At 69.1% G+C, this 26,059-nt stretch overlaps 2 protein-coding genes across 2 annotated transcripts; both read right to left on the bottom strand.

The window, feature by feature from the left end:
* Positions 1 to 357: 357 nt before the first annotated feature.
* On the bottom strand, positions 358 to 10,538 carry LOC142593998 (laminin subunit beta-2-like). Its single transcript, XM_075714589.1, is given in 34 exon segments — positions 358 to 494; positions 572 to 731; positions 807 to 983; positions 1,084 to 1,225; positions 1,309 to 1,516; positions 1,906 to 2,050; positions 2,141 to 2,344; positions 2,411 to 2,652; positions 2,729 to 2,913; positions 2,985 to 3,357; positions 3,426 to 3,522; positions 3,610 to 3,824; positions 4,408 to 4,632; positions 4,712 to 4,875; positions 4,951 to 5,182; positions 5,308 to 5,451; positions 5,529 to 5,721; positions 5,838 to 5,955; positions 6,037 to 6,164; positions 6,276 to 6,431; positions 6,588 to 6,723; positions 6,801 to 6,880; positions 6,989 to 7,101; positions 7,178 to 7,244; positions 7,246 to 7,358; positions 7,446 to 7,634; positions 7,930 to 8,050; positions 8,137 to 8,339; positions 9,258 to 9,321; positions 9,393 to 9,581; positions 9,684 to 9,757; positions 9,939 to 10,074; positions 10,177 to 10,340; positions 10,496 to 10,538. Coding segments are annotated over 34 exon segments (5,337 nt in total).
* Positions 10,539 to 10,957: 419 nt separating this feature from the next.
* On the bottom strand, positions 10,958 to 25,007 carry LOC142594017 (laminin subunit beta-2-like). The gene is made up of 34 exons (XM_075714698.1): positions 24,962 to 25,007; positions 24,196 to 24,371; positions 23,967 to 24,090; positions 23,813 to 23,886; positions 23,523 to 23,711; positions 23,354 to 23,417; positions 23,074 to 23,279; positions 22,872 to 22,992; positions 22,257 to 22,445; positions 21,971 to 22,150; positions 21,291 to 21,403; positions 21,081 to 21,160; positions 20,656 to 20,812; positions 20,300 to 20,452; positions 20,027 to 20,185; positions 19,824 to 19,945; positions 19,035 to 19,155; positions 18,269 to 18,461; positions 17,595 to 17,738; positions 16,927 to 17,158; positions 16,313 to 16,476; positions 15,996 to 16,220; positions 15,496 to 15,710; positions 15,305 to 15,401; positions 14,328 to 14,706; positions 14,059 to 14,243; positions 13,754 to 13,983; positions 13,428 to 13,631; positions 12,604 to 12,748; positions 12,311 to 12,518; positions 12,079 to 12,220; positions 11,520 to 11,696; positions 11,270 to 11,426; positions 10,958 to 11,091 (listed from the first exon to the last, which is right to left on the bottom strand). The coding sequence occupies exons 1-34, from the start codon at positions 24,990 to 24,992 to the stop codon at positions 10,958 to 10,960; spliced, it is 5,490 nt and encodes a 1,829-aa protein (XP_075570813.1). The 5' UTR covers positions 24,993 to 25,007.
* Positions 25,008 to 26,059: the final 1,052 nt, after the last annotated feature.

Here is a 26,059-nt window from a genome sequence, read left to right as displayed (position 1 = left end):
CCATGGCAACCGGCCTGCGGCGGCCTTCCCGGCCCCGCCGCTGCTCCCACAGCGCGTCCCCCGCCAGCCGTGGGCCCCGCCGCCCGGCCCCCAGCCCCACAGCTGGCCCCGTGCCCGAGGGCGGGCAGGGGCAGGCAGCGAGCGGCTCCCACCCCGCGGGCTCGGGGAGGCCGCTGCGGGGCCACCCGGGTGGGCGTGGGGGCCCAGGGCGCGGGGCAGAGGCGAGGCGGGCTTGCTCGGTAACTTTATTCACGCAGGGGGGTAGCCCGCAGCCCCCAGCCTGCCCACGCTCAGGGACAGGCGGAGGCTGGGTGGGGGAGGCGGGGGGCTCGGGGAGGGTCGGGGCCCCTCCGGGGGTCACTGGCAGGTGTTGTAGATCTGGACCTGCTGGTTGATGGTGGCCAGCACCTCCCTCATCCTGGCCTCCAGCCCGCCCAGCTGGGCCGCCTTGGCATCCAACACTCGCTCGTTCCGCTCGTACACCTCCTCCAGCGCTGCGGGGACCGGGGGGACACAGGTCAGCGTGGCTCCCCCACCACCGCCACCCCCCGACCCGCTGCCCCGGCCTCACCTCGCAGCCGCTGCAGCTTGCCCTGGGCATCCTGCAGCAGCCCGGCAGCCTCGTCCCGCAGCCGCTGCGCCCGGCTGCCCGCCTGCTGCGCGCCCTGTGCCCGGTGCTGCACCAGCTCCTGTGCCGTCCGGTACCGGTCCCGCAGCGGCCCCTCCAGCACCTGCCGGGCAGCGGGGCTGGTCAACAGGACCCCCGTGGGACCCCCACTGGCCCCCTGTGCCCCCCGCTCACCCACCTGCTTGGCCTCGCCGGCTCGGTCCCGCGCGGCACCAGCTGCCTCCTGGGCACGCGTGGCTGCCAGGCTGTTGTTGGCGCGTTTCACCTTCAGGGCGTCCGTCTGTCCATCCAGGAGCCCAATCCGCTCCATGGCACCTGCCAGCTGCTGCTCTGTGCTCGCCATCTGGGCCTGCATCTGGCAACCAGTGGCACGGGCATGGTCAGGGTGCCTGCACGGTGGGGACAGAGCCCTACCTGTCCCCATGGGGCAGAGGCCACAGGGATGGGGCCCTTACTGTGCCGAGGGTTCTCTCGCTGTGCTGGATGTCACCGGTGGCATGGTGCAGCGCCTGCTCGGCCATGCCCTGGGCTCGCTGTGCCTCCTCCAGCGCCTGCTGCACCGCCTCGGCCGTGCCCCGCACCCCTTCTGCCCGTGACCTGTGGCCAGGGCGGCACGGCCTCAGCACCAGCCCAGGCTGGGGGTCCCCAGGGGGGCCACGTCCCCATGTCCCCAGGCTCACCTGGCCCGCTGGGCCTCCTGCAGCAGCTGCCCGGCCTGGCGCACGTCGCCAGCCGTCTGCTCCAGGATGGCGTCCACGCTGGCCAGGCTGCGCACCCGCGCCTTGATCTCCTCGGCCAAGCGGTGAATCTGGGCCGGCGCGGCAGGGAGCGACAGCTCCAGCACCCGGCTGGCCACCACCTCGATGCTCTCGGGGTCGGCCCCCTCCTCTGCAGGCAGGAGCCATCAGCGTCCCCTGCCATGACACCTCCAGGCGGAGGGGACAGGCAAACCGAGGGGTGGTGGAGGGCAGGGGGGAGCCATGGGGAGGGAGCGTGGGGCAAGGTAGGGGGGCAGGGGATGGTTGGTGGGGCACGGGATGTTTGGGGTGGGGCAGGGCAGGGCAGGGACCATGCAACACAGTGCGGGGCAGGGGGTGTGTGGTGCAGTGCAGTGCAGTGCAGTGCCAGGGCGGTACAGCCCAGATGCAGTACGGGGACCATGCAGTACGGGGACCATGCAGTGTGGCACAGTGCAGGGCTGGTGCGGTGCAGGTGTGGTGCAGAGTCACGCGGTGCTGGGCAGGGGCAGCCAGCCCCCCCAGCATTCTGGCACTCACGGCTCAGGAAGGCCTTGACATGGCTGATGAGCTCCCGCAGCTCCTTGTTGGAGCTCTCCACACGGGCTCTGGTCTGGTTCGCCTTGTCCAGGGCTGCCTGCGCCCGCAGTCGCGCCTCATCCGCCTTCCCCTTGGCCTCGGCCACCTGGGCAGGGACAGACCCTCAGCACCAGCCCCAAGGGCTGGGGGGCATGGCTGTGCCATCTGGTCCCACCAGCGCCTGTGTGCCACGCACCCTGTGAGAGAGCTGGGCCACGTCGCCAGCGGCCCGTCGCAGCTCTTCCTGGGCATGGCGTGCCCGGTCCAGTGCACTGTCAGCCGTGGACACTGCCCCGCCGCAGCTCAGACCCCCGCAGCGCCGTGCCCCATCTTCGTCCCGGCACCCAGCTCCCCCGCAGGGGCTCTCGGCACAGGGCACGTCGCCCGCTGCACCACATACCTGCAAGGCAGCACGGGCTCAGGGCGGCTCTGGGCACCATCCCCCGGTCCCTTCCTCGCGTCCCACCTTCTCGTTGAGTGGGTGCAGGCTCAGTGCCCGTGCCCTCGCCGCCAGGTCCATCAGTGCCCGCCGGCTGGCCGCGTTTTGGCGGTTGAAGTTGTCCCGCCGGCTGGCCAGGAGCTGCTCGGTGCGGCGCCGGGTGGCCACCGAGGTGCTGACGGGGCTGGGCACGGCACGGGTGGAGGCGTCCGCCCGGCGCTCAGCTTCCCGTGACTCCCCATGGGACTGGCGGATGCTGTCGTAGGCACCTGGGGGTGGCAGAGGCACTGTCAGACCCCCAGCCATGGCCCCACTGCCCCGGCCCGGTTCTGCAGCGTGGCTCACCGAGGAAATTGGAGGTCTTGAGGGCATGCAGCCGCTGCTCCAGGTCCTGCAGGCTGTGGTTGAGGGCGCGGGCGCCCCGGTCCACCGCGCTCAGCACGTGGCTGGCATTGAAGTTGGCGTCCTGGGTGGCCGTCAGCTCCCCCTCCAGCCGTGTCAGCCTCTCTGTTGCCTCCTCGATCTGCCGCCTGCAAGGGAAGGGGGTGACAACCTGCCCCCGGGGTCACCCTAGGAGCCATGCTCCACGCTGGGTGCTCACCGCAGCCCCTCCGTGGCGTGCGTCAGGTGGGCGGCGGTGGCGGCGGTGGCATTGCGGGCAGCCACCACGTCACGCACGGTGGCCAGGCTCTCCTCCAGCCGCCGGAAGGTGCCCTCAAAGGCGCCGGCGGCCCCGGTGTGCTGCAGGAGGCTGGCCCGCTGCGCCAGTGCCCGCGTGCGGGCGGCCAGGTCCTGCACCACCCGGTCCCAGTCCCCAAAGCAGGGGTGGCAGGGCTGGCAGGCAGGGAAGGCGCCGGCGAAGCCCCGGGCACACTGGTCACAGCGGACACCTGAGATGCCGGGCTGGCAGTCGCAGTGGCCGCTGCTGCGGTGGCACTGGGTGCTCGTGACGCCGCGGGGGTCGCAGTCACAGGCTGTGGGGAGAGCAGGGTCAGGGCGCCGCAGGGCTCACCACCGACCCCATGCCGGCACCGGCTCTCACCTCGGCACTGGTGCCGCGGGTCGCCCCAGTGGTGCTCTTGGCAGTCGGCGCAGGTCCGGCCCCCGAAGCCCGGCCAGCACGAGCACTGCCCTGTGAACTGAAAGACACGGCGTGGCCAAGGCTAGCGCAGCTGCAGCACACCCCCAGCCCCATCCCAGCCCCCCGCGCCCCGTCCCCGTCTCACCTGGTTGCAGGCGGGCGTCAGGGCGTGCTGGGGGTGGCAGGCGCAGGGCTGGCAGCCCTGCCCGCTGCCCAGGTTCCAGAAGTTCGGGCTGCAGCGGTCGCAGTTCTGGCCCTCCACGTGGGGTAGGCAGTGGCACTGCCCGCTGCGCCCATCGCACTGGCAGTGCTGGGGCCCGCAGGTGCTGGCATCGGTGCCCAGAGCATTGCAGGAGCAACCTGGAACCAGATGGGCGCTGAGTGGGGATGGGGATGGGAACAGGATGAGGACAGGGATGGGACGGGGATGAGATTGGGTTGGAGATGGGATGGGGGTGCAGATGGGATGGGGACACAGGCAGGGATGGGACAGGAATGGTGACGGGTGAGGGTGGAGGCAGGATGGAGACAGAGACTGGGCAGGGATGGGGTGGGGTGGGGTGGGGTGGGATGGGATGGGAACAGCGTGAGGACCACTGACAGGGATGGGATGGGGATGGGATGGAGATGGGATAGGGACAGGACAGAAATGGGATAAGGATGGGATAGGGACAGATTCAGGGTGGCAGCGGGGATGGGATGGCAACAGGGACAGGAATGGGCATGAGATGAGGATGTAGATGGGATGTGATGAGTTGGGTATGGGGACAAGGATGGGGCCGCAGTGCCAGGGCTGGGCAGATGAGACAGCCCAGAGCAGGGCAGGGCTGCAGGCACCCCACAGTGCTGTGCATGAGCAAGGGCAACCGTGGGCGCGCACGGTCCCCAGGGACACGCTGGGCCCCGGAGGCAGGTCTGCCTCGGCGTGGCCGTGGGTACTCACGCCTGCAGCTGTGCCGCGTGGCGTCCCCGTAGTAGCCGGGCTGGCACTCGGCACAGTGTGGCCCTGCCGTGTTGTAGAGGCAGCGCAGGCAGCGCCCCGTGCGCCGGTCGCACGCCTCTGGGTCCGTCGCATCGATGTTATCGTGGCACTGGCAGGGCAGGCAGCGCCCGCCAGGCTGCAGCGGGTCCCCGTAGTACCCAGGGGCACACTCGTCACAGCGGGGACCTGCTGGCACAGAGCGCTGGGCAGTGCCCGGGGACGGGGGACCCCCGAGGGTATCGACCGTGCTGCAGTGGGCACCCACCTGTGTAGCCGGGGCTGCAGTGGCAGATGACCTGCCGGGAGCGGCTGTCCTGGTAGCAGGAGGTGGCAAAGTGGTGGGGGCTGCCAGGTCCCTCGGGGCAGGGGCAGGGCCGGCAGTGCTGCCCGGAGCCCAGCGCTGGGTTCCCAAAGTGACCGTCTGCACACCTGCGGGCAGGCAGTCAGCAGTGGCCGGGGCTGCTGGCGGCACCCTGCCCCGGTCCAGGTGTGTGCCCCACTTACCTCTGGCACCTCTCGCCGTCCGTGTGGTCGCGGCAGCGCAGGCAGCTGCCCGTCTGGGGGTCGCACTCCTCGGCGTGCCCGTTGCACTGGCAGGGCCGGCATGCAGGGAAGCCCCAGTGGCCGGGCTGGCAGCGGTCGCAGCGTAGCCCATAGGCACCCTCACGGCAGGAGCACTGCCCCGTGGTGCTGTCGCAGACAGTGCTCACCGACCCCTCGCTGCTGCACTGGCACGCTGGAAAGCACAGCACCCATGGTGTCTGCCCCCAGCATGCAGGGAGCATCCCTCCGTGGCCCCCCCAGCCCTGGGGTGCCCGGGCTCCTCTCCAGGCTGGGCTGGCACAGCACCGTGGCACTCACCTCGGCACCCACCGGGCCCAAAGCCGAAGGTTCCTGGGGAGCAGCGGTGGCAGCGCCGTCCCATGACGTTGGGTTTGCACCGGCACTGCCCACCCTGGGGCAGGCACTCGGCGCTGAGCGAGCCCTGGGGGTCGCAGAGGCAGGCTGCGGGCGGAGAGTGGGGTGAGCGGCGGCGGCCGCTGCGGGACGGGGCGTGGGAGGGGGCACGGGGCCGTACTCACGCAGCGCTCCGTCATGCAGGATGGCTGAGAGGCTGTGCAGGAGGCCGGAGCAGGGCTCGGCCACGGGCGAGGGCCCCACGGCGTGGAAGGGCTGGGCACAGCGGTACCGCTCGAAGGTCTCCCGGCGCTCCATAGAGCCGGGGTCACCCGCAATGAACATCTCCAGCGAGGAGTAACGGGGCAGGAGCACCAGCTGGGGGGGACAAGTCGGTGGGATGTCACGCCCGTTTCTCCCCGTGTCCCCTATGGCCACATCCTGCCCCCTCGAAGGGTTGGTGTCCCCCGTTCTGCTGCCTGGCCGCCCCTCACCGAATCGATGAGCACGCTGGCGGTGGGATCCTGCTGTGATCCTGCACAGCCCAGCTCCAGGCGGATGGTGTAGGAGACGCCCCGCTCCAGGCAGACAGGCTGGGGCAGCACCGCATACCTGGCAAGGGCAAAGCAGAGCACGGGCAGCCGGGTGCCTCCCGTGAGCCCCAGCACAGGCCAGTCCCGGCAAGGCGCTCACCTGGCACTGGAGGGGAGGCTGGTGGAGAGCTGGTCATCAGCCGGGATGGTGTTTCCGCAAGGGCTGCTGGCCGAGACGGGGCTGGGGCGCAGCACCCTCACCCTCACCTCCTGCCAGGGCTCCAGGTGCTGCCAGGGGAGAAGGAGCTGTGCCAAAAAGCCTCACCAGCCAGCACTCCCCGCCACCACCCCCCAGTTTGGCGATGCATCCCACTGCCAGCTTCACCATCCGGTGCTCACCTGGGGCTCGTAGCGGATGATCACGTCATACTCGGTGGAGAAAGGCACGTCGCTCACGTGAAACTCCACCCAGCCGCCCTCCAGCATGCGGGCAAAGCCCGTCCCCGTCCATGAAGCGGGGTGGTCTGTGAGGGCCTCACGCTCCACCACTGAGCCCTGGTGCAAGGTGGGGTTGTGAGATGGGACCCCAAAAATTGCCTTGGTGGGCAGGTACCGCCAGACTGGTGCCTGCCAGCTTGAGGACCCTGCAAAGAGCCACCCCCTGCCCTGCTCTGCCTGATGACCCCCCCAAGGGACACCTTTGTCCCTTACCTGATGCAGCCGAGCATCCTCAGCTTCGTAGGTGTAATGGTCCAGGTTGATGCGGTAGAAGCCGGGCTCCACCTGGCCACACTGCCGTCCCACCACGTGGCTGCGGCACCGGCACTGCCCCGTCTCCACAGCGCACCTGGTACCCCAGTGGCACCGTCAGCCCCGATGCCGGCAGGGATGCCCCTCGCGCCCTGCGTCCCCACGAAGACTCACAGGTTGTCGCGGGCACCTCCCACGTCGCAGTTGCATGGCCGGCAGCCTGGGAGGTCATGGCTCAGCCCCCAGTGCTCAGGCTGGAGAGGGCAAGGGTGTCAGGGAGTGTCCAGCTGCAGTGCCACAGCCCCAAGCACCGTGCATGGCTCCCAGCACTGTGCATGGGCCCCGAGCACATCCCCACTCACCAGGCACTGGTCGCAGTTGCGCCCGGTCACCAGCCGCTTGCAGAGGCACTCGCCACTGATGGGGTCACAGCGGGTACCCTCAGCCACCGTGCCGCGGGGGTCACACTGGCACCCTGCGCAGAGAGCCAGTGGCGTCTGGCAGGGCCGAGCCACACACCCGACCCCGGCAGGTGCCACCCCGGTACCTACGCTGGCAGCCTTGCGGGTTGGCGGCGCTGAGGCCGAAGAAGCCGGGTTTGCAGCGGTCACAGCGGGGGACCGGCCACGTGCTCCTTGCAGCGGCACTGCCCTGCGATCAGCCCCCGGGCCGGGTCGTCGGCACCGTCGCAGAGCCCCCCATCCAGAGAGCCCTCGGGGTCGCAGTCACAGGCTGGGGGTGCAGGCAGGGTCAGCACCCCGACACCCCTGTCCAGCCCCACGCAGCCTGTCCCATGCTGCGCACCCCCCCGGCACCGACCTCGGCACACTGCGGGGTCCCGCAGGTCCTTGCTGGGGTCCTTATAGTAGAAGGGCTTGCAGAGGTGGCAGCGGCGGCCCATGGTGTTGTGCTGGCAGCCATCGCACACGGCCCCGCTGGTGTTCCCCGTGGCCAGGAAGACGGCCATGTCGAAGTGGCACCGCCGCGAGTGCTCGTTGCAGTCGCAGCCTGCGGGGACGGCACCACGGCACGGCATGCGGCACCCCAACCCCCCGCCTGGCAGGCAGCACCCCCAGTGCAGAACCTCCTCAGGCCTGACTCCCCTTACCCCAGTATGCAGCACCCCAACCCCAAACCTCCCCAAACTACAGCCTGCAGCACCCCAAACCCCCCACAGCCGCTCTGCAGGATGCCGGTCCACACCCAACCACACCCCAGTGTGCAGCACCGCAAAACCCCTGGCACAGCACAGGCTGCCAGCCCTGGCACCGGGATCTCTACGCCAGGAGCACGGGGTACTCACGGCGGCAGGCGTTGGTGCTGGAGCCCTCGGCCGGGCGCCAGGGCAGGTCGTGGTAGAAATCCTCGCAGCGCTCGCAGTTCAGCCCCTGCGTGTGGTGCTTGCAGACGCAGCGCCCGTGCACCTGCCGGGACGCCATGGTGAGGGGCTGCGGGACCGGGCAGCGCAGCCACCCGGCTCCGGCAGGGCACGTGGGGCCAGCTCACCCACCATGCCGTCGGTGGTGGCGGGGGCCCCGCTGAGCGGGGCACACTCAGAGGCGTGCCCGTAGCAGAAGCAGTTCCCCCGCATCACCAGCTCGTAGAGCGCGTAGTAGTACTTCTCCTGGATCTCCCGCCGCGTGTCCAGCAGGTTGTCCCCCAGCGTGTGCAGCTTGGTGAGGTTCACCCGCAGGTTGGTGACGCGCAGCAGGTCTGGGGCGGGGAGAGACCCGCATTGGTGTGGGGCTTGTCCACGCATGGCTCGGCTCTGCTGTGCACGGCTGGGGTGGGCCGTGCACGGCCACGGCGGGCTGTGGGTGGCTCGGCGGAGCCAGGCACGGCTCGGCTCGCCTCTGCACAGTTGGGCTGGGCTGTGCATGGCACGGGGTGTCCGTGCAGGGCTGCACACCACCTTGTGCGTGGCTTGCTATGGCACAGCTTATTGGCACAGGGCCGTGCGTGGTTTGGCTCCTGCGCACATGGTTGCACGTGGCCAGGCTGGGCTGTACGTAGCTGCGGTGGTTCAGCTCCCGTGCACATGGTTGTGCAGGGCCAGGCAGGGCTCTGTACGGGCCGGGGCTCTGCAGGCCCCCCCAGCAGATGCAGGCTGACACCCCACCAGTGCAGAACAAGCGCCTTGGGTTCAGGGCACCTTTCTGGGCACCCACTGCTGGGGGCTGTACCCAGAAGATGGCTGTGCCCTGTGGGTGCATCCTGGGGGCCTCGGCAGGACAAGATGGCTCCCCCGGGACTGCAACTTCCCAGCAGCCCTGCCCTGCAGATTCCTCCCCTCCTGCTCCCAGCCTAAATTTAGCCCTGGGTGATTAACCCGCTGCATTCTGCGCCTGGCCCAAGTCATCTGCCCATCACCGACACCATCCCGCACCGTGGCCGCCACTCGGCCCTGGGCTCGGCTCTGGCACAACTCTGGCACAGCCGTGCCGCTCCCCTTGCCCCGATGCAGCCTGACCTTTAGCTGCTCCCACGGGAGGGCGTGCAGGAGGGGCCTGAGCCCCCGCCGGCTGGATCTGGCCCCAACCCTGCCGTGGGGCTCAGAGCAGGGAGAGAGTGGCCAAAATAGCTGCACCTAAAATAGAGCAGTCAGGCAGCAGCCCGGGGCGGGCGACTCACTCTGAATGGCAGGGCTGTAGGGGTCCCGGATGGGGATGGCGGGGTCCAGCACCCGGTAGATCACCTGGGGGGAAGGCAGGGCAGTGAGGGGAGAGCAGGGGGTCCCCCGACCCTCCCAAGGAGCCCCGGTCTCACCTCCCCCTCAGTGGAGGGCTCGATGTCGGAGTAGCGGGACTCGCAGATGACATCGTCGACGCGGCGTGGGGGCCCGCGGGGCACATGGGGGAAGGCGGCGGCGCAGTCGTAGGCGAAGTAGCGGTAGACCTTCCAGCTGCGCCCAAAGTCGGCCGAGCGCTCCACCAGCATGGCCGCGGGGCGGAAGGTCTGCGGGACAGCCAGCTGGGACGGGGGCCAGCCTCGCAGCCCCCATGGGCTTCATCCCATCCCGTCCCATCCCATCCCGCGTACCCACGTGCTGGGACCCACCTTGAAGGTCATGATGAGGTGGGTGAAGTGGAACTCGGCCTCCAGGTCCAGCTGGATGCTGACGTGCTCCACGCCTGGGGGTGGCACATGTGACTGCGGGGAGCACCCACCCACGGGTCCCTGGGGCTCGTCCACCCCACCCGGCCGTGGTCCAGGGGCGCGTCCACGTCCGCCGGCTGAGTCACGCTTCCTCGGCGTGGGAGGAAGGGAAGGAGAGCCCCTCGGGATGCCCCGCCGCCCCCGCCCACTGCTCACCGTTCTCCGACTGCCACCAGGCTTTCTTGGGGCGGGGGGCGAAGGTGGTGACCACGTTCTCGATGCGGTGGCTGTTGGCGTTGGTCCGGGCGTCGTAGGGCCGCCGCGAGTCGCAGACGAAGCACTTCTTCTCCTCCTGCGAGCGGGAGGCTCGACAGCGCACGTCCCTGTCCCCGTCCCGTCCCCCCCATCCCCTCCCGGTCCCCCCCGGTCCCCATCCCGTCCCCGTCCCGCTCACCTGGAGGTGGCTGACGATGCAGTAGGGCTGGGGCCGGCGCAGCCCGCAGGTGGAGGTGGCACTGAGGCGGGGGGCTCGCCCCACCAGCAGGTCCCCGGTGGCCGGGTAGCAGCTGCCGCGGGCGCAGCCCTGGGGGGGGTCGGGGGCCGAGGCCCCCCCCAGCCCTGCGGGGCAGCGGGGGGCTGAGGGCGCGGGGGGGGGGGCGGGGGGGCAGGGGGGCTCGGGGTCCCTTCCGCGGCCGCCCGGAAACAGCGCGGCGGGGCCGGGCCGGACCCTGGCCCCCACCGGGCCCCGCTGGGGGGGGGGGGGGCGGACTCACCGGCCAGCAGCGGCAGCAGCAGGAGGGCGCCGGGGCTCCGCATCGCGGGGGCGCAACCGGGGCGCAACCGGGGCGCGCAAAGGGGGCGCTCGGCAGGTGCCGTCCCGCTCCCGTCCCGCCCCGCCCCGCCGGTTCCCGTCCCCGTCCCCGTCCCCGTCCCGGTCCCTCCCGCTCCCCCCTCCGAGCTGGGCGGCGGGCGCAGCGGCCGGGGCTGCGCGGAAAGCGCGGGGCGGATCCCGGCCGGAGCGGGGAGCGCAGGCAGCGGGCGGCAGGCAGGCAGCAGGCAGGCACCGGACACAGGCAGCCGCCGTTCAGGGCTTTATTTGCAGGCGCGGCCGCACTACAGGCTCCCGCGGACGGGACGGGACGGGACGGGACGCCCCGGGCTGCTGGGACCGGGGAGGGGGGGCTGCGGGGCAGGACCGAACCCCGGATCCCAGCCCCCCGCCCCGCCGCCGGTCCCTAGCAGGTGGCGTAAGCGTTGGCCTTCTCCCGAATCTCCTCCAGCAGCCCCCAGACCCGCTGCTCCAACGCCTGCAGTCGCGTCGCCTTCGCCGCCATCGCCCGCTCGTTGGCTCCGAAGTGTTGCTCCAGCTCTGCGGGATGGGGGCACAGTTGGGGTGCAGCCCCCCGCCGTGTCCCCCAGTCTGTGTCACCCTTGGGGCACCGGGCGGGACATGCCCAGGGGGACGAGGGGAGACGTGCACGGGGAGGTGGGCACCAAGCGGGGTCGGGGTGGCGGGGAATGCCCCCCAACCCACGCTCCCCCCTCACCTTCCAGCTTCCTCTGGCTGCTGCTGGCCTTGTCCAGGAGGTCCCGGGCCTCTGCCGTCAGCCGTGTCACGCGCTGCAGGGCCCCGTCGGACACCCCGGCCAGCCCGCTCACCCGGCCCTTCAGCATCATGTAGCGCTGCGTCACCTGCGCCAGGTCCTGGAGGCACAAGGGCACGACGAGGCTGAGCCCCCCCGCAGCTCCCCATACCCCCTCAGTGCCGCGCTGCAGCCGGGCAGGGCCAGGGCTCACCTGGCTGAGTGTTCCCGAGGCGGCGGTGGCACGCTGCGCCCCGTCCTTGGCTTGCTGGGCCACGCGGCGGGCATCCTGGCCCTGCTCCTGCAGGTCGGTGACGCGCTGCGCCAGCTCCTGCAGCCGCCGCTGCGCCCGCGACTCCTTCCCCTCCAGCGCCTGCAGCCTGCGCTCCGCCTGGGCAGGCACGGGCACTGGTTGCCAGCATGCACGGCAACCTGCCGTGCCCGCGGCGCCAGCCCCACCGCCTTGGCAAACCCACGGCACCCACCCCACACCATCCATGTTCCCCTGGCACCAGCATTGCTACCCTTTGAGTGCCCATAGCATCAGCCTGGCTCTCCATGGCACTGACCCCATTGCTCCCAGTGCACCCACGGCACTGACCCCGTTATTCCCAGTGCATCCACAGCAGAGACCCCATTATTCCCAGTGTCCCCACGGCACCCATCCCATTGCTCCCAGCATGCCCAAAGCACCACCCTGCTCCCCGGCCGTGCCAGGGGCATTGGCCCTGCTCCCACAGCCCCAGCATGCCCGCAGCCCCGGTGCCCCTCACCTCCTTGGCTCTGCTCTCGGCCGCCCGGATGGTGTCCTTGGCGCTGTGCAGGGCACTCCTCGCTGCCGTCACCTGCACCTGCACTGCATCCAGCGCCTGCTGCGTCGCCTCCAGGTCATCCCTCACACCCTCTGCTTGCTCCCTGCAGCAGCATGGGCAGCTCCAGCCCCCGCCAGTGCTGCAGGACAGACCCCCACCCACTGCCCGCCCCGGCACGTCCCCTGCCACTCGCCTGGCGTTCTGTCCCTGTGCCAGCAGCCCCCGTGCTGCAGCCAGCCCCTCTGCTGTGCTGTTCAGCACCGCGTCCACCCCCTCCAGCTGGCTGATGCTCTCCTGCATCTCCCGCAGCAGCTCCTGGATCCGGCCAGGGCTGCTGGGCAGGGAGATGTTCAGCACCTGCCGGGCCACCAGCTCGATGCTGCCCGGGTCGGCTCCCTCCTCTGCGGGGACACGGAAGTGGGGTGGGCTCAGGGTGGGCATGCTGACCCCCGCCGTGCCCATGTGCCCACCCCGTGCCAGCGCTACCTGCCAGGAAGGCCTTGATGCGGCGGATGAAGTCCCGCAGCTGGGCCGTCGCCATCTCCGCGCGGCTGCGGGCGGCCTGCGAGTGCCCCAGCGCCTCCTCCGCCCGGCTCCGTGCCCCCTGCGCCAGCTCCTGCACCTCCTGCGTCTGGGGGGTATGGGGCTGAGCGGGGGGCACGGGGTGGCCCTGGGGAGGGGGCGCGGGGGGTGGGCAGGGGGTATGAGGGGACATGCATGGGGACAAGATGGGGGAATGCAAGGGGGTGTAATGGGGTGTGAAAAGGGGCACTGGGGGGCATGCAAGGGGACACGAGGGGGTGTGCAACAGGGTACAAGGGGGCATGGAAGGGGTGTGCAAGGGGACATAAAGGGGGTGTGCAGGGGGGGTGCAGCAGTGGCCCAATGGGGCACACAAGTGGCCCAACGGGGCACACAAGTGGCACAAGGGGCATCTGCGAAGGGGCGTAAGAGGGACATATGGGGAGGGACATGCTTGGGGGCACAGAAAGGGCACAAGCGGGATGTGCAAGGGGACATGCAAAGGTGCATGGAAAGGGCACAAAGAGGGACACAGAAGGGGACACCGAAGTGGCACGGAAAGGGTATGAGGAGGACAGGCAAAGGGACATGCAAGGGGGCATGGAAAAGGCATAAGTGGGACATGGAAGGGGACATCAAAGTGGCATGAAAAGAGCACAAGTGGAACATACAAGGGGACACCAAAGTGGAATGGAAAGAGCACAAGCAGGGCATGCAAGGGGACATCAAAGTGGCATGGAAAGAGTACAAGGGGACACCAAAATGTGCCATGGAGCCACCACCCCTACCTTCTGCGCCACAACACCCAGCTGTCCCAACACCACCTCCAGCTGCTGCGAGATGTTACGGGCACTGCTCAAGGCTCGAGCCGATACAGGCAGTGCCCCCGCGCATCCTGTGCCACCACAACGCCGTGTCCCCAAGCCGTCCCGGCACAAGGCTCCTCCGCAAGGTGATTGTTCGCAGCTCCGGTCCCCAGGCACCCCACAAATCTGCAGTGATGCCAGTGGTGGAGATGGCAGCTCAACACTGCATGGAGGGAGATGCCCGTGCCGGGGCGGCACACAGGGCTCTCCCCATGCACCTATTTGCTCCCCACCGGTCCCGCTCTCACCTTCTCATTGATTCTGGCAACGCTCAGTCCCATCACCCGTTTCTGCGCCTCCCGCAAGGATTTCCGTGCCGCAGCTGTGCCGCGGCGAAAAGCATCGCGCTGCTGCCGCAGCACCTGCTCGGCCGCCCGCCGCGTCGCCTGTGCCCCGTTCAGCTCGCCGGCTGTGCCATTGGCCACCACCTCCGCCTGCCGTGAGTCCTCCGCCGATGCCAGGATGCTGCGGTAAGACTCTGCGGGTGCCAGCATCAGGGTTTGGCTGGGATGGTTGCCACTGAACCCCCCCAATCCTTGCTGGATGCTCTTACCACCAAATCCAGCTGCTGCCACGGTGTTGAGGAGGATTTGAAGGTGGGAGGTGGTTCGGTTGAGACCCCCTAGCTCATGGCTCAGCCCGGCTAGCCGGTCACGGTGCCGCACATCTGCCTGCGCCAGCTGATCCAGATGTTGCTCCAGCTCTTGGAGCTGCTTCCAGAAGTCATCCAGCTCCATCCTTTGGAGGGGGCAGAGGGGTCTCAAGCCTTTTTGGGTGACAAAAGTGGGGGTTCCCGCTCCCTAGCCCACCGCACACACTTGCCTGGTGCCGTCCAGCCGCCTGGGCAGCCCGTCGAGGAGTGGGCCGCCGGGGCTGCCCCCCTGGTTCAGCAGCTGCTCCACGCGCCCCAGCGCCTCCTCCAGCACCCGCAGGCGGCGGGGGCTGAGTGGGGGCACAGACCCCCCCTCCTGCAGCGCCCGCGCCTGCGCCCCGAGGCGCTGCAGCCCGTCCCGCAGGCTGCCCAGGGCCGGGTCCCAGCGCCCAAAGCAGGGGTGGCAGGGCGAGCAGCGGGGGAAGGCCTCCTGGTAGCCTCGCTGGCAGCGGTCACAGCGCAGCCCCCCGAAGCCCGGCCGGCACTGGCACTGCCCGCTGGCCTGCTCGCACTGCAGGCTCTCAGCGCCCAGCGGCTCGCACTCGCAGGCTGTGGAGACAAGTGGCGGTGTGTCCCAGCCTCCCCAGGGACCCCCGTGTTCCCAGAGTGCCACCATGTCCCCGGTGTCCCATTGTGTCCCCCTGCGTCTCCAGGGTCCCACCATGTACCCAGGGTCTCCTACGTCTCCACAATCCCACCATGTACTCAGGGTGCCCTGAATCCCCCATGTCCCCAGAGACCCACCATGTCCCCAGCATCCACTGGATCTCCAGAGTCCCCCATGTCCCCAGGGTCCCACTGTGTCCCCAGCATCCCGCTATGGGTCCAGGGTCCCCCATGCTTGAAAGGTCTCATCGCATCCCCATGATCTCACCATGTCCCCAGGATCTCCTGAGTCCCCAGAGTCCCCAGTGTCTCCCCAGGACCCCCATGTTGACAGCCCCACCGTGTCCCCAGTGCCCCCACATCCCTAGTGTCCCATCATGTCCCCAGGACCCCCCACGTCCCTAGAGTCCCACCATGCACCCAGGGTTGCTCCATGACCCTCTGTTTCCCCAAGACCCTCCGTTCCCCAGGGCCCTCATGTCCCCGGACACCCCAAGTCCCCAGAGCCCTTGTGCCCCTGGTCCCTGGGACATGCCCCCACCTCGGCACTCCCGCTCGGGGTCTCCCCAGTGGTGCTCCTGGCACTGGGAGCAGACGCGGCCCCCAAAGCCAGGCCGGCACTGGCACTGCCCTGTCACCTGCAGCGAGAGCGGCATGCTCAGCCAGGCAGCTCGCCTGGTGCCGGGAGGGCAGGAGAGCCGTGCCAGGGTGCCAGGGTGTCGGGGGTCTCACCACATTGCAGGCAGGGTGCAGGGCGTGCGTGGGGTGGCAGCCACAGGGCTGGCAGCCCCCTGCCCCCCCCAGGCTCCAGAAGTGGGGTGCGCAGCGGTCGCAGCTCTTGCCCACCACATTGGGCCGGCAGGCACAGGCACCCGTGCTGCGGTCGCAGGCGCAGGTGCCGGCGGCACAGTGGGAGGCCAGGGTTCCCCGCGGGTCACAGCTGCAGCCTGCGGGCGGGTGGGCAACCACGGGGGGCTCAGCCCGTACCCCCTGCCCAGGGGATGCCCTCCTGGCACCTGGCCTCAGCACCCCAAATCCCCTGCCTGGCCCCAGACACTCCAAAAACTGACCATCCCGCCCTCCACACACACAACCCCAATCCCCCCGCACCCCAATGCAGCCCTACTCCCCACCCACACCCCAACCCCTTGCATCACCCCAACCCCCCCTGCACATCCCCAAACACTTGCACAGCCCCAGCCCCGGCACAGCCCGACCCCCGCCCCACTCACGCCGGCAGCTGCGCTGCAGGGCATTGCCGTAGTAGCCGGGCTGGCAGTGGGCACAGCGGGGCCCGGTGGTGTGGTACAGGCAGCGCAAGCATTGCCCCGTGCGTGGGTCGCAGGCCCCCGCGTCGCTGGCGTCGATGTTGTTGTTGCACTGGCAGGGCCGGCACACACCCCCCTCCATCTCCGGTGCCCCAAAGTAGCCAGGGGAGCAGCGGTCGCAGCGGGGCCCTGCAGGGAGGCAGAGGCTGTGGGTGCCGGGGGTCCCACAGCCCCAGTGCCGGGGGGGGTCCCTACTGCACGGCACCCACCCTGCCCCTCACCGGCATATCCGGGCGCGCAGAGGCAGACGATGTGGTGGGTCTCCTCATCGGTGTGGCAGGCGCTCCCGTGGTAGTGCCGTGTGCCGGGGTAGCCGGGGCAGGGGCAGGGCCGGCACTGCTGCCCCGAGCCCAGCACTGGGTCCCCGTAGTAACCGTCCTGGCACCTGCGAGGACAAGAGGTGAGTGCCCCGGGGGCCCATCCCATCATATCCCATCCCACCATCCCATCTGATCCATCCCATCTCATCCATTCCATGCCATGCCATCATATCCCATCTCATCTCATCCACCCCATCATATCCCATCCCATCATTTCCCATACCGTCATATCCCATCCTATCCCATCCCACCCTATCCCATCCCATCCCATCTCATCCCACCCCATCCCACTATCCCATCCAATCTCACCCCATCATATCCCATCCCATCATTTCCCATACCATCATATCCCATCCTATCTCATCCCATCCCATCCCGTTGTATCCATTCCATCCCATCCCATCTCATCCCATCCCATCATATCCCATGCCACCATCCTGTCATATGCCATGCCATGCCATGCCATGCCATGCCATGCCATGCTGTCCCATCCCCTCCCCTCCGATCAGGTTCACCTCTCGCAGTGCCGGCCGGTGGTGTGGTCACGGCAGCGCAGGCAGCTGCCCGTCCGGGGGTCACACTCCTCGGCGTGCCCGTTGCACTGGCAGGGCTGGCAGGCGGGGAAGCCCCAGTGGCTGGGCTGGCACTGGTCACACTGCCGGCCCACGGCACCGGGCTGGCACTGGCACTGCCCGCTCACTGCGTCGCACAGCTGTGACACTGAGCCCTCCGGGGAGCAGGCGCAGGCTGCGGGATGGCATGGCTCGGGTCAGGGACATGGGTGTAGATACACAGGGATGGACAGACAGACAGGGGACCAGCACCCAGGGCACGCCCAACCCACAGACCATGGCACAGGAGGGCACACATGGACACGTGGGTGGGCAGATGGATGGGCGGACGGATAGATGAGTGAGTGCAAGGCAGGGCAGTACCCACCCCAGGCAGGAGCGTGGGGCTTGGATGGATAGATGGACGGATGGAAAGACAGATGGACGGAGCGGGAACTGGGACCCAATGCACAGGCTGCAGGACAGCAGGGCTGTGATAGACACATGCATGGACAGATGGACAGATAGACAAGTGAACAGGCAGACGGGCAGCAAACGGGGCTCTGACAGCTGGACAGACAGACAGATGGGAGGGACAGGGACACCCGGCAGGCGCAGATCCCGCTACTTACGGCTGCAGCCCAGGGGCCCGAAGCCGTAGCTGCCCGGAGCACAGTGGTCACAGCGCCGGCCGAGGACGTGGGGCTTGCACTCGCACTGCCCTCCCTGCGCCCGGCACTCGCTGCTGCGGGAGCCCTGCGGGTCGCACTGGCAGGCTGCGGGCAGCAGGGCCAGTGTGGGGCTGAGGCTGCCCTGCCCGCACCCTGCCCGCACCCTGCCTGCACCCTGTCCGCACCCTGCCCGCACCATGCCTGCACCCTGCCTGCACCTTGCCTGCACCCTGTCCGCACCCTGCCCGCACCATGCCCGCACTCTGCCTGCACCTTGCCTGCACCTTGCCTGCACCCTGTCCGCACCCTGCCCGCACCCTGCCCACACCTTGCCTGCACCTTGCCTGCACCCTGCCCCAACCCTGCCCACACCCTGCCCGCACCCTGCCCGCACCATGCCCGCACCCTGCCCGCACCCTGCCCGCACCCTGCCTGCACCTTGCCTGCACTCTGCCACTGCTCCCCCACCCTCCCCTACCATGGGCATGGCCTTACCCTGCACCACTGCCCTGGCTCACCCTGCCCACCCCTGCCATAGGCATGGCCTCATCCTGACCCACTGCACCGGGCACATCCCCACCCACACCTGCTGCCCCGGGCACATCCCGGACCCCGGCAGGGTGCCCCCCACTCACGCAGAGCCCCGCCGTGCAGCAGGGCCGAGACGCTGCAGACCAGGCTGGCGCAGGCCTGGGCCAGGGCAGGCGGGGGGGCCATGCGAAATGCCTCCAGGCACCGGTACCGCTCCAGTTCCTCCCGGCGCATCGCTGCTGCTGCCTCCACCCCATGGAAGCCCGGCAGCTCCGACACCCGTGGCAGGAGCACCAGCTGCACCAGGCAGTGGGAGGGGGAGAGGAGATGGGGCTGGGGGGGCACAGCCACCCCCCATGGTGGGACCTGGCCCCTGCTCCTGGGCTGGATCCACCTGCCCTGGGGCAGCCCCAACCCTGCTGGGGGCTTGACCGCCCCGGCCCCATGGACAGCACCAGCTCCACTGGTATTCCCATCCAAATTGCCATCCCCACAGCCATCCTTATCCCCATCCCTGCTGACATCCCCAAGACCAGCCCCAACTCCATCAACATCCCCAGCCCCACTGATATTTCCATCCTCACCCCCATCCCCATTCCCTTTCTCTATGCACTTCTCCATCCCCATCTCATCCCCATCCCCATCTCATCCCCATCCCCATCTCCATCCCATGCCATTCCCATTCCCATTCCCATTCCCATTCCCATTCCCATTCCCATTCCATCCCCTTTCCCATCCCCATCCTTACCTCACCCCATGAGCAGTCCCAGGTGGATGTCGCTGCCCACCCCAGCCCGTGGTCCCCTGTCCCTGCCCATCACCCCACCCCTGCCAAGCCCCAGGCATGGGGTGCAGCAGGACCTCCCTCACCGAGTCGATGAGGATGAAGGCACCAGGGTGGCGCTGGGTGACGCCGGCCCGTTGAAGCCGCATGGTCACCTCGTAGGGGGTGCTGGGCTCGAAGCAGAAGGGCCGGGACAGCAGCACATACCTGTGCAGAGGCAGGAGTCAGGGCACGGGCACCCCAGGGCCACAGGGACAGCCAGGGGACAGCAGCAGCACCCAGCCACCATCCTTGCCCCTGTCCCCATCCCCATCCCTCACCTGGGAGGCAGGACTGTCCTTGTCCCTGCCCTGTCCTGATCCCTGTACACATCCCCACCCCACCCCATCCCCATCCTCATCCCATCCCCATCCCATCCCATCCCCGTCCCATCCCTATCTGCATCCCATCCCAACCCTATCCGCATCCCCATCCCCATCCTCATCCCATCCCCATCTTCATCCCATCCCCATCCCTCAGTTCTGGGAGCATGGCAGGGCTGTCCTTGTCCCTGCCCTGTCCTGATCCCTGCCCCCATCCTCACCCCATTCCCATCCTCATTTTCATCCCATCCCATCCCATCCCATCCCATCCCATCCCATCCCATCCCATCCCATCCCATCCCCATCCCTCAGTTCTGGGAGCGTGGCAGGGCTGTCCTTGTCCCTGCCCTGTCCTGATCCCTGTCCCCATCCTCACCCCATTCCCATCCTCATTTTCATCCCATCCTCATTTTCATCCCATCCCATCTCATCCCATCCCATCCCCATCCCCATCCCATCCCCATCCCCATCCCCATCCCCATCCCCATCCCACCCCACTCCACCCCATCCCACCTCTGGGTGTGGGGCAGGCTCTCGCGGTACATTTGCTCAGAGGGCAGCAGGTTCCCGCAGCGAGGGCTGGTGGGCAGCGCCCGGGAGCTGACGCTGACCACGGCCTCCCAGTCCTCGGCCGACTGTGGCGACAGGCGAGCCGGCATCAGGGCCGTGCCGTGCTGTGCCGTACACGCCGTGGCCATGGCCATGGCCGCACTCACCTCGGGCTCGTAGCGCAGCAGCAGCTCGTAGTCCATGGGGTAGGGCACGTTGTCCACGTGGAAGGTCAGGCCAGCCCCGTCCCGCACCCGGGCGAACCCCGAGCCCGTCCACGTCACCATGCGCCCGGTGCCGTCCCGCACCACCTCCTCCACGTCCGGCTGGGCAGGGCACGGGCACGGCTTGGCCCTGGCCCCTCCGGCTCTGCCCCCCGACCCTTTCCCCCCGCCCCGTAGCACCCTGCCATGCCCCGTCCCACCCCCCCCGGGTCTCACCTTGGGGGGCTGCTGGCGGCCGCGGCGCGAGGGGGCGCGGGGCTGGGGGCTGCGGTGGGGGCTGCGCTGGTGCCGTGGGCGCCCCTTCCGCCCCCCCAGCTCCCCGGTATCGTACTCCAGGCAGTCCTGGGGCACCTCTGCCCGGACGGCACCCTGTGGGGACCGGGTCAGGGGACAGGCGCCATGCACGGGGACAGCCGTGCTCGAGGACAGCCGTGCATGGGGATAGCCACATGCAGGACGGGGTGACAGCCATGCATGGAGCATGGTGACAGCCATGCATGGAACATGGTGCACAGTGACAGCCATGCACAAGCCCGGGCTGGGAGTGCAGGGACCCACCGCAGGAGACTCACCGGGAGCTGGGGGTGGCTGTGGCCGTGGCCGGTGGCCCGCTCGGCCTCATAGGTGTAGTAGTCAAGGTGGGCACAGAAGAAGCCAGGCTGTACCTGGTCACACTGCCGCCCCATGAGGTGGGGACGGCAGGGACAAGCCCCATCCTCCATGGAGCACCTGGGGGTGACCGTCTTGTCCCGTTGTCTGTCCTTCTGTCTGGCTCTGTCCTCACCCATCCTTCCTTCCCTCCATCCCTGTCCCCATTCCTCCATCTCAGGGGATGGGGATTCCCCCCTCCCTCCCTCTCAGGCCCCTCTGTCTCTCCAGCCCTGTCCCCATCTTTCCACCGATGTCCCCATCCCTCCCTCCATGCTTGACCCCCAGCCCTGTCCCCACTCCCACTCCCCCATCTCCGTGCCCCGCCGGGTGCTGTGCTGGGTCGCACCGGTTGCTGTAGGCTCCCCCGAAGTCGCAGGCACAGGGCCGGCAGCCCCCCACATCGTAGCTCAGGCCCCAGAACTCGGGCTGCAGTGAGAGGGGGGGTGTGGGGCAGGTGTGGGTCCAGCCCGGCACGGGGGTATGCCGCGGGGCTGGGGAGAGTCAGGGCCACGGAGCGTGGTGTGGGGCAGGCTGTGGGGCAAGCTGGGGCACTCACCACACACTGGCTGCAGGAGCGCCCAGCCACAAAGCGTTTGCAGTAGCAGTCCCCGCTGATGGGGTCGCAGGGGGAGCTGCCAGCCACCGTGCCCCGCGGGTCACACCTGCACGCTGCACCCCACAACACACACGCACCCCCGCACGTGAGGGGCTGCCACGTGGCACCACAGCCCACGGGCTTCATGGCCCTCCCTCCCCATCCCGCGTCCTTCCATCCCTCACCCCATCTCTGTCCACATTCCTCCATCCACACCCCTCCATCCCACATCCCTCTATCTCCATCCCTCCACCCCACATCCCTCAATCTCCATTCCTCTGTCCTCATCCCTCCACCACCATCCCTCCATCCCACATCCCTCCATCTCCATGCCTCCATCCTCATCCCTCCATCACCATCCCTCCATCCCACATCCCTCCACCCCACATCCCTCAATCTCCATCCCCATCTTTCCATCACCATCCCTCCATTCCACATCCCTCCATCCTCATCCCTCCATCCTCATCCCTCCATCACCATCCCTCCATCACCATCCCTCCATCCTCATTCCTCCATCCCACATCCCTCCATCCTCATCCCTCCATCACCATCCCTCCATCATCATCCCTCCATCCCACATCCCACCGTCCTCATCCCTCCACCCCACATCCTCCCGTGCCGATCCCTGGGTCCCAGCTCACGCTGGCAGCCCTGCGGGTCACCATGGCTGAGGCCGTAGGCACCATGCCGGCAGCGGTCACAGCGAGGACCGGCCACATTCTCCTTGCAGCGGCACTGCCCCGCAATCATGCCCAGTGCCACGTCCGTGTGCCCATCACAGGCGCCTCCATCCAGCGAGCCCGCTGGGTCGCAGTCGCACGCTGCCAAGAGAGAGACCACGGGGAGCTGCGGCTGCCAGCACCGGGAGCCATGGGGCCAGGGCTGATGGCACCAGGAGCTGTGGGGCTGGGGTCCCGTGGCACTCACGGGCGCAGGCGGTGGGGGCGCGGATGTCGGAGCGGGGGTGCCGGTAGTAGAAGGGCTTGCAGAGGTGGCAGCGGCGGCCCATGGTGTTGTGCTGGCAGCCATCGCACACGGCCCCGCTGGTGTTCCCCGTGGCCAGGAAGACGGCCATGTCGAAGTGGCACTGCTGCGAGTGCTCGTTGCAGTCGCAGCCTGCGGGGACGGCACCACGGCATGGCATGCGGCACCCCAACCCCCCGCCTGGCAGGCAGCACCCCCACCCCAAACCCAGGGATGCAGCTCCTCGATCCCAACCCCTCAAACCCCAGCCTGCAGAGCCCCAGCCCCACATCCCAGGAGGATGCACCCCAGCCCCTCCAAATCGCAGCCTGCAGCACCCTTGACCCCCCCAAACCCCAGCCCCATGAGCAGCACCCCCAACCCCAAAGCATGTCATGCAGGACCCTCAACCCCCAGCCCCAAGCCATGGCCCCCAGGATGCTGAACCCTCCACACACAATATGCAGGACCCCAAAATCCCCAAGCACAACATGCAGGACCCCCATTCCCCCAACCCAGCGCGTGGGACCCCAAGTCCCCGGGCACAGCACGATGCCGGTGCCAGCACGGGGCACTGACGGCGGCAGGCGTTGGTGCTGGAGCCCTCGGCCGGGCGCCAGGGCAGGTCATGGTAGAAGTCCTGGCAGCGCTCGCAGTTCAGCCCCTGCGTGTGGTGCTCGCAGACGCAGCGCCCGTGAATCTGTGGGGCGAGCACCCAGCTCAGCATCGCCGCCGGCTCCCACAGGGCACCGTGCTGTGCCGGTGGTTGCATGCGCCTCACCATGCCGGGGATGGAGGACAGCGGGGCGCCGGGTGCTGGGGCGCAGTGGGCGGCATGGCCATGGCAGAAGCAGCTCCCACGCAGCACCAGCTCATCCACGGCGTAGTAGTACTTGTGCAGCACCTCCCGCCGCGTGTCCAGCAGGTTGTCCCCCAGCGTGTGCAGCTTGGTGAGGTTCACCCGCAGGTTGGTGACGCGCAGCAGGTCTGGTGGGGCGGCACCATCAGCACCTGCCCCGCTGCCCACTGGCCCCACGGCCCCGGCTCCCCTGGCCACGCACCCTGGATGTCTGGGCTGTAGGGATCTGCCACGGGGATGGAGGGGTCCAGCACCTTGAAGATGACCTGGGAGGAGGAAGGAGTGGGTGATCCCAGACCCACCAGACCCTGAACACCCTGGAACCCCACCAAACCCCCAGCCCCCCTCTGCGCCGCCCCAGCCCCACGTACCTCCCCATGGCTGGAGGGCTCGATCTCAGAGTAGCGCTGGTCACACAGCACCTCATCCACCAGCCCCGAGGGCTGGCTGGGGATGCCGGGGAAGAGCTTGGAGCAGTTGTAGGCGAAGTAGCGGTAGACCTTCCAGCTGCGCCCAAAGTCAGCCGAGCGCTCCACCAGCATGGCCGCGGGGCGGAAGGTCTGTGGGACAGCCAGCTGGGATGAGGGCTGACCCACAGCCCCCATGGGCTTCATCCCATCCCGTCCTGTCCCATCCCGGGTACCCGCGTGCTGGGACCCACCTTGAACTTCATGATGAGGTGGGTGAAGTGGAACTCACCCTCCAGGTCCAGGCGGATGCTGACGTGCTCCACACCTGGGGGGGACAAAGAGGTGACGGCTGAGGCTGGGGAAGACCCCCCTGGGTCCCATGGCCACGCAGCCCCGAGGCCTCACCGTTCTCCGACTGCCACCAGGTCCGCTGGCCGTGGGGGCCACTCAGGTAGATGACGTTCTCGATGCGGTGGCTCTCAGGTAGGGACGGGTCCCGTGAGTCGCAGATGAAGCATTTCTCCGAGTCCTGTGCCAGGGAGCGGCACCATTGGGGACGGGCAGCCGGAGGCTGCGCTGGTGGCCGGTGCTGGCGGGGCAGCGCGGGGGCCGTGCCAGGGCAGGGGGGGCTCACCTGGAGGTGGCTGACAATGCAGTACTCCTGGGGCCCGTCCAGCCCGCAGGTGGAGGTGGCACTCAGGCGGGGGGCTCGCCCCACCAGCAGGTTCCCAGTGGCTGGGTAGCAGCTGCCGCGGGCGCAGCCGTGGCTCAGGTCGGGCTCCTGCCAGCCCCCCGCTGCCGGCACCCCCACTGCAGGGAGCGAGAGCGCGGGCTGGGGGCTGTGCAGGGCCCCCGGGTGCTCCTCACTCCCCCTGTGCACCCCGGACGCTGGCCTGGCACCCTCCCCACCCCCAGCTGTCCCATCCCATCCTGTCCCTGCGTCCCGACCCACTGATGCAGCATGAAGCTCTGTGACCCGGAAAGGTGCTGGCAGCAGTGCTGGAGCCTCGTGACCGGGGGGCAGGGAGCGGGGCCGGGCGGGCAGCGGGGGGCGAGCGGGGGGCTGGCAGCCGCGGGGCCAGAGAGGCCGGGCAGGGGGTGACTGCCTGTGCTCCTGGGGGGCCGGGCAGCCCCCGGGGCGCCGAGTGGTGCCAGGGAGAGCGGGAGCCAGGTCAGGCGCTCGCTAATCCTGCCGGGGCTCAGCCCAGCCCAAATTCCCCGCTGGGATTTGTGGTGGTCAGGCCCTGGCTGCTGCCAGCCAGGGAGCATCGCCATCGCCACCACCTCTGCCACCCGGCACCCTCTGCCTGGGCTGGGGTCCCGGAGCCACCGCAGCCCCCAGCACCGCGGGTGCGCAGGGTGCCCGGCCAACGCGGTGCCCCACCGAGGCCAGCGCTTACCCAGGAGGAGAGCAAGCGCCAGGAGGTCCATGGGCAGCCGCGGGCTCTGCCTGGGGGGACATGGAGACGGCGCTGCAGCAGGACACGGGGTACGGCATGGGGCACAGGGCGGCCGGGGCCTGGCCTCTCCCAGCTCTGGCACAGCGGTGCACCCCGGGGTGCTCCCACCCAGCTCTGGCATGGCAGTTCACCCAGGGGACAGCACTGGCAAGTGGGGTCGGGTGGAGCAGTTGGGTTCCAAAGTCCCCCAGAGTGGCACCCAGTGCCCACCCCCATGGCTGTGCTCCAGCCCGGCACAGCCCCGGGAGCTGCGGCACACAGACCCAGGTACACAGCCGTGCCCTGCACCCCCAGGCCCCGCACGAGCTGTGCCGTGCCCCATCCTGCCCTGCTTGGGTGGATCCATCCCTTCGAGTGTCACTGGAGTCCCCAGGGGGTCCCAGCACCGGGCCAAGGCCAGCCGGGGAGGGGAGCCAGGAGCACCGGAGCCGGCTGGGCAAGGTCATCCCTGCCGCTGGCCGGGGTCCCGTTGTTAAATTTAGGCTGGAGTTGCCTTTTGTGCTTCCTTCTGTCCTGGTACCTCCCGCTCCCAGCCTCGCGAGCGCTGGATCAATGCCTGGCCCCGGCGCTGCCCAAACACATCTTTCCTGTCCCCGCGCGGAAGCCAGCCCAGGACAGGGGGGCTCGGGGCGGCGGGGGGAGCCGCGACTCTGCCCCGCCACCGGCCCTGCTCGAAGCCGCGCCAAGGCAGCGGGCGAGGCGGCGTGGGGACGTGTGCTGGTGAGGGGGTCCCTGAGCCCCCCAAGCCCCGCGAGCCCCTGGTACCTGGCGTGCTGCGGTGTCCGGTGGGCTGGCAGGGCCAGGGCCAGGCGTGAGGACGGCCTGGGACCCACTGCCCCCCGGGCTGGGTGTGCAGAAATGAGCCGGGGCGAGGGCGACGATGGGATGGCGGCGGCTGGCAGCCCCCCTTCCCCGCACACGATTCTTATTCAAATGGGCTGCCCGCTGAAAGGGACGGCGGTCTCCAGGCTACGGGAATGTCACTGCCGATTCCTTCTGCCTGGAGGCCCCTGCCGTCCGCCCACCCGCGGAGGCCAG

The sequence above is a fragment of the Pelecanus crispus genome, chromosome 7 (genome assembly GCF_030463565.1).
Source record: "Pelecanus crispus isolate bPelCri1 chromosome 7, bPelCri1.pri, whole genome shotgun sequence".
Classification (NCBI taxonomy): domain Eukaryota; kingdom Metazoa; phylum Chordata; class Aves; order Pelecaniformes; family Pelecanidae; genus Pelecanus; species Pelecanus crispus.
Note: the sequence above shows the minus strand (reverse complement) of the source record. Positions and strands in the feature narration are given on the sequence as shown.